This window comes from Schistocerca piceifrons, chromosome 2 (assembly GCF_021461385.2).
Source record: "Schistocerca piceifrons isolate TAMUIC-IGC-003096 chromosome 2, iqSchPice1.1, whole genome shotgun sequence".
NCBI classification, from domain to species: domain Eukaryota; kingdom Metazoa; phylum Arthropoda; class Insecta; order Orthoptera; family Acrididae; genus Schistocerca; species Schistocerca piceifrons.
In genome coordinates this window covers 627,307,672-627,319,202 of record NC_060139.1, presented here as the reverse complement: position 1 = coordinate 627,319,202, position 11,531 = coordinate 627,307,672, and the positions used below count along the sequence as shown (strand labels likewise).

Sequence of the window (11,531 nt, the reverse complement as noted above, 5' to 3'; positions counted from 1 at the left end):
GTACAAATGAATGTGGCGGTTATTTCAGTGGAGGCTTTCTGGTTGGCACATAGTCTACCTACAATAATTTATCCATTGTAAATGAAGTAATTATATGACAATTCTTAATTTTAGATTGTGTTGTGATAAGAGTAGCCAGTCACAACTACTGTAGCTTCATTTCTGTACATCACTAATTTCAGTCATTTCCAAATGACAGGACTGCATAATACCAGTCACAGTGTAAAGAAATTCATCTCTTTCAACACATGGCTGCTCCCTGTTATTCCATACAACCAGTCTGCCTCAGTTTTAGTGAAGGAGATTCTGTAGTTTTCTTAAAATTGGACAGGATTTGTTCAAAACCCCAAAAATATATATTCTATCATCAGGGGTACACACAAAAAAGAAACTTAAATCCATGTCTCTTAATTCTTCATACATTTCTCCAACACAGAATATGTAAAGCTACCAAGTGTTCTCCAAAAGTGTGAATCTTCTGAATGTCACAATGTAGTAAGAATGAAAGTACTATATTCCCAAGATAATACTGACAAATTGATGCATAATGTGTCTTAAATGTACATACACTTGGTTTGCCCTGTTGCAACCGTTTGCACTCAGCCCCTTTCTCTTTTGACAGATCCCAATCTAGGAACCGTTATCAGCACAGAATAGTGCCTGACCATAATAGTTACATTTATAAAAGTTTTTCATCAGATGAGAAGATAGTACCCATTTCTGTGACGATCACAGAACTTTTACAATAAAGATAGCAGAAGTATGTACCATAATTAACAACGTATGTAGATTAACACTAGTCAAAATTGTATCTTAGAATACTGTACAGAAGTAGGCTTCTTCATGGTACTGAATAAACGGTCCCATTCTGCATCCTTGAAGGGTTTCCAAGTACATGAATCCAAATTAAATTGATCTAACCTGCTGCATTAAAATATGAAGACAAGACAATGAAATGTTGGATGTATATTACCACAAATCACGCTGTGTCATACAAAAACATATGTCTGGTGATAATTCCATTTCCAATGGTTGCAGGACAAAATCACGCTAACATGCTAGTTGGTACTATTTTCTGGTGGAAAGTTTTATTTCTTCAGGTAAACTGAATAATAAAAGAAAGTGATTATGAAGAGGCACAATTAATAAAATCACAATAGAAGGAAAGTAGTGGTCATAAATATAATGAAATAAAAATGCAATGGTTCTCTTTATTATTTATTAACTACTGTATTCAGAAAATGGGGAATAGGGATACTTTATATTTACTTTTGTCACTTCCATCACAGTTACATGTGTGTTTAGATGAAAGTGGTTTATACCCGATCATGCATCTGAAGGAGTAATATCTGCCTCATTTCATGGGGTTAGACTGTGTTTACCTATTCAGTGATATGTGAAGACAACTCATGAATAACAATAAAGATTAAATATTAATTTAAGTGAACAAAGACATAATGAGAACAATATATAATGTTACAATTATCATCATAATTTGATGTGGAATGTAAGATTGGCACAGAAAAAAACTGATCATTTCTCAATTGAAACTATTACTATTATCAACATTAACAAAAAGTATAATGGGATCAGAGATGTCTTCACAAAAACTGATTTAAAATTCTTTCAAGATATTTTTGATGTAGGTTAAATGTAGGTCAGTCAAAAGTTTGTGAAAATTGTTAAAATGAGTTCCAGTGTGTTTTATGGCAGGAATGCATTATACCTCAGACTGTGGTATGACCCCTCTAATATTAAGAGGAATTTACAAATTTAGTACAATAGTTGTGTGTCATCAAACACAAGTTTCCACTTCCTTAAAATATACTTAAATCTGAGCAATCTGAAACATTTGTTGTATTCATTATGCCGAAAGTGTCTCCTTTTTTCCTATAATTTCTGCCCATGTGCTGTATGCTTTAAAGAATATTTAAAGAAAACTACACACAAATATTTCTATGTACTAATATGAAAAAAAGCAGTTCACTTCCCACTTCATGCCACGAGTGTTCAATGCTGATTCTTTGGCACAATCAGTACAACAAATTAAATGTTCAGTCTATCCATATTTCACATGCAAAATATCTTGAAAGACATATTCTTTGTATAAATAACCATTTTTTAAAAAATAATCACATTTTGGAACTTTGGTGTGATCAATATTCTATCCACTCATTGCAGATATTAACTTCCACAGAGAATAGGTGCATGTGTTATACACATTGCAACACCTAATTGTTATACATGTTATTCAGTAATAAGGAGAAAATCAGGTATGGAATGAGAGTCAACACTCAAACTTCTCACCTATTTTTAATGACATTACGTGAACATCTGAGTAATTTCAAAAAATAAAATATTTCTTTTACTGTCCATTTTCTCCTCATTTCTAAATACTGTAATATAAATTGTATAATCTAACAATAACACAACAAGGTACAATTAATGATTATAGTGATACTTAAATAACAACCATACTAAAAATATCACAAAATGATGGATGAAATCAAAAAATAATGAGTCACTGTCACATCCTATATGAGATCCACTTTTCCCAAAAGTGACCCATGTTTTAAATCTTCTTTGATCTTCAAAAATAGATTCAACTAGATACAGTACACTGGACTCAAAGACAATCAGCCTACAAGACAAGTGAAAGAGTGGGAAACAGGCCTTGATTTCTTATAGTCAAGGGGGGAATTATGCTTTTGCTAGTAATGTTCAAACACAAATACAACTGTCCAAGGTGCAACATAAAGAAATTGTATGATGCCTCATATATAATTATTTACATGTTCATTGTTGTTTTTAGTGCATAAACATACAATTTACATTATGATGGTTTCCTTAGATTCAGTGTTTGTTAGCTGAGCCTGGGATAGTTAAAGTAAATAATGCATGACCTAATCAAGCTGCTTGCAGGGTTGCCAAAAAGCCTGATGAAAGCTAAATCTTTACCAAAATTAAAGAGAAAACTTACTCTCTACATTTTCGGTATGTACAAATTATGGTGTACAGTCCTCCTTTCCCCTCTGTAGGATGTGTTTAACCTAAGCTTGTATCATCTATGCTTGTAACAGTGGACTTCTGAGCCCTAGTGGTGAATGGACATTATAAATTTTTGTATTTCAAACAAAAAGGAATCTTTTCAGAATTAAAGTAAGGCATGCAAGTAAAAGCTATGCATATGTGAAAACTGGCATGATATTAAGTTTGTCTGAATGTGTACTGTGTCCAATCTTATAAATATATGAAATTAATAGATACATTTTTTAGGCTTAATCTTGAGGTGTAAATGAATGATGAGCAAGTTTAACATGACATTGAAAAGATCCCTTCTATTTGAATCCACTGGAAATTGAAGACAGTTACATTATTTTATAATTTCCTTTATACGTGTAACATATATATATTTATATATATTATATATGAGCCAAAATAATTATGATAAAAATTTATATTTTTAATCTATATAATGGTACACAAAGTATGTATATTACATCTGTCACTTTCCAGTGGAACAACATGCACATTAAAATATATCTCTAAATGTACTGAATATACTGATAGCCTAGGAAGTGTAGTTTTGAATAGCTATGAGATCTCTAGAACATTACAATGAATCATTCTCTGTCCTGAAAAGCAGTCTACACACACACATGTGAACGAATGCGCGCATGCACTGCATTATACAAGGAATAATCCATATAAAGCTCTGTGTGGAATTCTGATCTACATATACCCACGAGAGCTTTTTCGCAGCCAAACTAAATATTTTATTTGTGGCTGGGTCAGTTATTGGATCTAAGCATACAGAAAGAAAGCTAAAACTACATCTTCACACTCAAGTAATAGGTTACATGCTATGTAAAAATGCAAGGGTATATATTGCTTTAAACAAAGCATGTCCATTCTTGAATGAATACACAAGTACTCTTACCTACATAAATAATTACTGAGGGAATACATTATCTACCTTTATCACATTACATTTTATTTTATTACATTACTAATGTATAACTACAGCATAAACTCTATATGATAAAAAATCTTACATCTGTGAATGGAGCCATGGGAATCTAATCTGTGGCACTTTGTTTGTTTAGTGTCTATGTGGAATATGGGAATTTATTTAAAGGTAATGGGTAGCAAGAATGGAAGTGCTTTGTTTCCCAGTAAGCCACAGTGAGGTTTGAATTAAGGAGTAGCAGAATGCTCTCGAGTCCCAGGTGCACGACAACAACTGTCTGAATCTGGGAAATACAACCTGCGGACAACAAGCTAGCAATGCTCAGTTTTCCGTTGTGTCCTTTATCTTATGCATTTGTGACTGGGATTAAAACAAGTGATCAAAGCCATTATTATGGTAACATCTAGAAGCTAGCAAGCAGCGACTCAAGCTAACCCTGCTCTGCCGGAACTGTTCAGTAAAAATGCTGCCTAGACCCTTGACTACAGTCAATTTTGGAAGCTCACTCTTCTAAACCTTGGTATTAAAGGGAAAGACTCACTTCAACAACATGGCCTAAATTTTCATTAGTCACTACTTCTAACTCCGTAATAAAAGCAACAATCATTTCTCAAAAATTGTTCATTATTAACGTTAGTTCGTGTATTCTTGCACATATACATATATATACATAGAACATTCCCTTGTACAACAACACCAGATCTGTGGCCTATACGTTTATAAGATGTGGATGATTTGTGATGAGGATCAGTTTGTAATACTGAAGGCTAGTACAAACAACATAATTAATATAAAAACAAGATGACAGAAGAGTTTCATCCACTAAAGAGAATTTATTATTATCTCAAATACTTCATTATCACATTTCTGTTTCAACAAGGTATGTGACTGTAAAAGATTTTACATATATACAGTAACATCTTGCCCTTTAATACCAAATACCAATTCACTGACATTGGGCAACTTGACTGTTTACCGACAGAATCCAACCAAAACAACACACTATTGAGCCTGCTATGAAGGAAAAATCTTTCGCCCTGATGTAACTCTGATTCTTAAATGCTGTACAGGAACATTTACTTCAGTTTTAAAAAATGTGGCACTTCTTTCATCTGAGAGATATCACGGAGTACAGTAAAGATTTAGTGCAAAGAAGACCTCCAGATTACATACATTCATTCTTGCGAGGCTCTTTGGTCCTGTTTGCACTATGTACAATTTAAGGTAAATATCCAAATATGTTTTTGTCACAGCCTCTAAGGACAGAACACCAGTTAGAGACTGAGTTACAATCACTCATTTGACTAGAACCAATGACTGATTTTTTTTTCTTTTCATCTGCACGTATGTCCTGGCAGGATATAACAATTGAGAATAGTACAGACACATGACAAATAAAGCAACACTGTGGCAGTGACTTTAGACAGTCTTTTATATCATATTTTAATGAAAAATTACTTATACAGATCTTACACAAATTATTACAAATAAATATCAAAACATTTTATAGTCAGTATGTTGATGTTTGCATTATTTAGGTTTCCTGCCAAGTCATACAATCAAATACATTGTAATCTAATAAACAATAAAATTATATTTTATCTGTATATTTCATTCAGATTAATTGAAATGTGGTGACTCAGTCTGTAACCTGCCAGTGCTGATAATCCCCGTCTATCTCACTTACACCTTCATTTCTTCTTTTGTTCTCCCACTGATAATAATATATTTATGTCCAACTTTCACACTCAGTGGGAGACTCTCAGGCCTTAAGCTTCCCCACTAGTTACTTCAAGACCTAGGAGCACATTTGTTAAACTACTATTCTATACAGGGAACGATACAAAACAATATTTTCGTTAACCACCCCTTTAGAAGGGAATTATTTATGTAATACAAAAAGAAACTAGGACAGTGAGTATAAAAACCTTCCCTCTCAGTGTATCTTGTGGACTTGAGCGCTCCTACAGAAGGACAGGCCTCTTCCATCGGCTGCCCACTGTGTATCTGCACACTCCACATTCACAATGCCTCGGCAAACTGTCATGTTAGAAATATATAATGCAAAATTAACGTTATGCATCAAGATATTCATTGTCATTTTATGACTTTATAATTGTTACAATAATTATAATGATATAAACATTGTAATAAACAAGTTGATTTCTTTGATAAGTAAACAAAACACTCTACAAATCATGTAACAAATATCATCATATTAGTGTAAACTAGGAATTAAACGCAAATACTTGTTGAGAAAGTATGCGATTTGATGGAAGGACATTATCAGATGTAGTCGTATGTCCTTGATCCTCCAGTTGCACCATCTCATTAGCCGGGGGCAGTGGAATAGGGATGTGATAATATTTACACAGTGGGCGAACACATTTCCCCTTCACTGCATCCCGGCAAACAGTAACTTTCATGTCCACAACCTCCACGTGACCTGCAACAAAAATTTCACAATGATAAAACTCTACAGCTAGTTACAAATGAAGCAGGGCAGAGAGACATTCACATTTTCTGTAACTGTTTGGGAGTAATGTGTGCTTGTCGTGCTGTTACACATTACCAACAAATGAAAATTTTGTACATCATGCTACACAGACTAAATATGAGGAGTTATAGATGGAGCCTAGGATTCAACTGTAGCTATTCCCTCACACAGTTTTGATAAAGTGCATTTACAATAAGAGAGAAATGGAATCCCAACATTACTGTCAAATCATTTTCTTCACCATGACAGCTGCATGTACAGCCAACAAATTTCATCAACTCAAGTCATTTTGGCACTACAGAGATAATGACTACAGTAAATGTTTGCACAAATCCTGCTTTCTACAATTAGAGAAAAATCACAAAAGCAGCAATAAGCCAAGAAAATCAACTGGTCCAAAATGTAAGTATGGTGTTAACATGGTAATGGTTCTTAATCAAATTCCCTTGAACCATTATTTACTTGATACAATGGAGGGGGGCCATTAACAGTTTGAATGCAAGTGCAACAAATGTAAAGGTAGATAAAAATTTGCTGTTCAAAAATGATGCCAACAAATTCTCATTTAGGTTTGGTCTCCAGAAGGTTCAGACAGCAAAGGTCTATGACAGGTGCCAATCAAAGATATTTTATATCATGCCCTCAAGTAAACAGGACTGTGGCTCTATTGCATTTAGAGTTCCTCTGCTGTAGACACCATAACAGTAATATAATAGAGCACTGAAATCAGAAAGCTTTATGAAGGTGGTATGTATTTGAGGTGACCAATCACATATTTACAGCTTATCACCTAACAAAGGGGGAAGAGTATTTGTAACAGGCACTTTAAGATGCTAACTGGACTGCTCACAAATCGAGACCTGCTCCTCAAACTGACAGCCACCGTCTTTCAATTTGACATGACACTGGAACCTATTATTGTCCATAAAACATGCATAAATAGATGTGTGTGTGTGTGTTTTTGGGGGGGGGGGGGGCACTGAGAGCCAATTACAGGGTGAACATCTTCAACAGGAAACAATTTTCCAAAGCATGGTCTCACAACCAGAATTTTATAGATCATGTCTGGAATTCTTTTCAGAAGAATTTTGGTGCTCACAGTACTCCTACCTCAATCCTTGCTGAACTGGGTACCACTTTTCAAGGAGAATAGCTTTCACTTCCTGTAGACCTCATAGGCACCATTCAGTTACACCATCATTTACTAGTTTATGTACTGTGTTGATGCCCATATGGAAATTAGTTGTGCTATATCAAACTGAGACAACCAGCTCTTTATTCCTAATATGTTCTAGGCTCACATATAAAATCTTTCCCGTGAACTATTTCGTTTAAGCCATACCACATGTTCTAAACTTTCAATCAAGTTCATCCTATTTGATATGCAATCTATGAGACACAGTGACCTTTTTGAGTTATTTCTTGCTCTGGAAAGCAGTATAGTACCATGTATGGTAAGTGGTCTCTTTCTTATAATGAAGCACATGTAATATGTGTGTTTCAGTTTCACAATAATGCAAAAACTTCTTCTACCTTGGTTATTTCCAAATAGAGATAATACACTGTTTAGCACATTGGGATGCGATGGTACTGAAATACAAAACAGAAGTATACACCAACAATCCACTGATAAGTATGATTATTGTAGCCATTTGGCAGAATGGTTAAACATATCAGTGAACAAGAATAATATTGGAACAGATGCAACAAACATATCTCTCAGCTGTAGGATTCTGAAACACTTGTTTGGGATCACTGAAATTTTGTGGCCATTTTGGATGCATTTCAACAAGCAACATTCATAGTTGGACAATCAGGAATCATAAACCTAACATTCTAAATACATATACATAGTTGAGCCAAAAAATAACAGTGGGTGGAGAGGTTCTGGAGACATGATCTCAATCTAGGTGGCTCTACTTACGCATTGATTTAAGTCAGTTGGCCAAATGCTCTCCATGCAGACATGTCAATAAGGTCAGAGAGCTTGTTTTCAACAATGCTGTTTCACGTGTTCAGTGATTTTTCAGTGGCAGATGTGACAGAACAAACAGTTAACATAAGGTGTTAATCAAAAGTTGATACATGTGATGAGACATAGTGTTCTGTTTAGGCCCTTGAAACAAAATGACATTTAAGCCAATAGAAGCCATCTTAATTTTCATGACTGAAGTGAACACTCTAGCATGAATTTGATCCACAAAGATATAACAGTTAAATCATCAGCACTTTATTCAAGTACTAAAATGGCTGTATGAGGCTCCTCTAAAGAAACTGCCTATATTGTGGTCAAAGGTTTTACTTCATCACTGTAACCATGGTGATGATCACTCATCACTGAGTTTATAACAGTTTATACTAGGTATGGGTGCAAGTGATTCATTTTGTTAAAAAAGAAGTAACTAAAAGGGAAGTATCGAGGACAAAGAAGAAGTGAAACAAAAACTAGCTAATACATAAGACAGCATTTACAAGAACTTTGACCCAACTGAAACTTCTACACATACAATATTTGGTCAACAGACCCAAAACAGTTTGGCATCAGAATGCATAGTTAAACCCATCTATCAGCAAAAAAGAAATTCTTGCTATTTTTGTGTCCCCCTCTACACTTCCTCAATGATAATAAAAGAAGGCAATTCAATTAAACACAAATGCAATCATGTTTGAAAATAGAGGTCAGACCTGCAGCTGTATGTGTTACTCCTCCAAATCATTAGCTTTTCATAAACATTTTAATCAATTTGCATTAAGTCACATAGAAATTCTGATGTTTGAGGGAGAATAAGGAGAAACAATGAAAGAAAAGTAGTGTTTAGATGGCTCTGGTTGTCTTTCAAGTTGGTTGACATCATTTATGTATTATTTCCTGACTCTTTAACCTAAATTTGTCAAATAACTGTTCGTATATCATTCTGGCACTCAGTTATCAGCAAAAATATGCATCTAAAATAAAATGTTGTATTCCATGCTTGATGTGAAAGTAATTCATTAGTCTTCTTCGCTAAATTCAGTCAGATGTGCATAACATAATGAGCATTTATGATTTGTCTTTATTCATTCATCACTTTTCTTTTTAGTATTATGGTTCCCAGTTTTTAGAAACTCGTAAAGTTATTTGTCCTGGCCCTGAATTTCTGTCTGTTTTATTGATCGAGTCCTTTCTCTTTTTTTAAAAAAACTAAAATACTGAAAAGATTTGCAGTTCTAATCTTTCAGGTACTCAACTAAAATGCCTTTAATTCTCCAGTTTGCATTTGAGAGTTCTAGGATTTTTCTACAGAGATCTTCATTGTTTCTTCATATGTAGTTGCCACTTCACATTATTTTCTGCCACACAATTTTTGAAGAGTTTTCTTTTTATCCTTGCTCTGACTTTTATTTTTAATGTTTTGAGTGTTGCAGTGTACCTTGCTATGTTGAGTGCTTGTGATTTTACTACTACATAATGATTTCTGATCTTTAGCTATGGAGATGATTTTTGATTCTGGGTATTCTTGAAGAGTTGTTACAACTTTGTTTTCTTTTTCGGTGTCTCCATCTGTAGTTAAGTCTGTTAGATGAGGTACTACAGATTCACAAAAGTAATTATAGACATGCTCATGACCAAAGTATTTCAATTATTCTTCCGTTAATAACATTTCTCTCTTCAAGATATGCTGTTTTGTACATGGCATGTCAGTGTACTAAAATTCTCTCATAATCTATGAAGTGAAATAATGTAGAATCTCTCAGAAAAGATATTTCAAAATATTGTGTGGTCTATATACGATGGATAAGAAAGTCAGACACCACTTTGTTTAAGGGACTATGCAGGCGTCTGGCAGAAGTTATTTAGAGAAAAAGTACATCTGGATGGGAAAGTGGTGACAAAAACTGTGTTACTAAGATATTGATTGCCTTCTAGTGTCAATTTGCTCTGCCATTTGTTTCAGTGGTGCTCTTTAATATTTGGCGAATCTGAGGATGATTACTTTTGTTATGTATCTTGCCATGAGTTGTGTATGTACCTATCGTATTGGACACTGAACTGCACACATTTCTCTGCCAGTCTTCCCACAAGCTAGTTCCAGCGAAAAGGTATCTTTCAATCACTTAATACTCCAAGTGTTCAAGAATCAAAGTATGCATAAACATGTGGGAAAAATCATTAATTTTTTAATTGTGTTGAAAGTTAATGTTCAATGTGCTTTGAGGTAAAATCCAACAGTTGAAGTTCCAGCCAATAATTGAAATCTATTTTCTATGATAAGGTGATATTATCAATATAAGTCAATCTTTTCATGCCCTCACTGTAACATTAATGACAATTTATGCTGTAGAGAGAAGTATACTTTTGAAATTTATGTGCATCTGGCATAAGTCTGCTTGAATGTTTTAATAGCAATAGTGAGTTGTCATTTAATCATGACAGGACATGTTTACATTTCACAAGCAGACAGATATGATTGTTATGTACGGTCATGCAAATGATAATTCGAATGAAATTGCAAGGCTCTACAAAATGAATTCCAGAGAGAAGACAGCCAAACCAATGAGTCCTTGCTGTTGCTTATTTCTATGTCAGTAAGATGGGATCCATAGTACCGCAAATTGTGGATCAAGGTAGACCAAGTTTTGCTCATATGTCTGACTGGGAAGACTGCATTCTGCAAGCTATCGAAGGAGATCTACATGTCAGCACATGACACATGGTCATAAAATGTGATATGGCTAGTACCATCACATGAAGGAAATATCATGTGCATTTCATGTAACTGCATCGTGTTCAGTGAGTGCAGAGACTTTCAATTGCCAATCACTAACCACGGGAGAACTTTTGTAGATGGTTTATTGCTTTATCTGTTGAACCATTGCTAATGTCTTCAGTCTTATTTGCATATGAGACAACATTTTGAATAGCATATTTTTCCAACAAACATTTGTGGGTGAATAAAAATCCTCATGATTCAATTCAAGTTAGATGCCAGCAGCAGTTGAAGATCAAAGGAAAGGGCTGGAATTTAGAGGATTGTCAGGTCTATGTGTTGTCCCAGAATGTTTTAAAAGTGATTTCTATAAAGG

General features: G+C 34.3%; 1 protein-coding gene across 1 annotated transcript in view; it reads right to left on the bottom strand.

The window, feature by feature from the left end:
- Window positions 1-1,205: 1,205 nt before the first annotated feature.
- Window positions 1,206-11,531, bottom strand: part of LOC124774969 (protein muscleblind-like) — a 599,391-nt gene continuing 589,065 nt past the window's right edge. Inside the window, exon 12 of the mRNA XM_047249704.1 lies at window positions 1,206-6,416. Within this exon, the coding sequence (XP_047105660.1) occupies window positions 6,199-6,416 (218 nt within the window). The 3' untranslated portion in view covers window positions 1,206-6,198. The remainder of the gene's footprint in view (window positions 6,417-11,531) is intronic.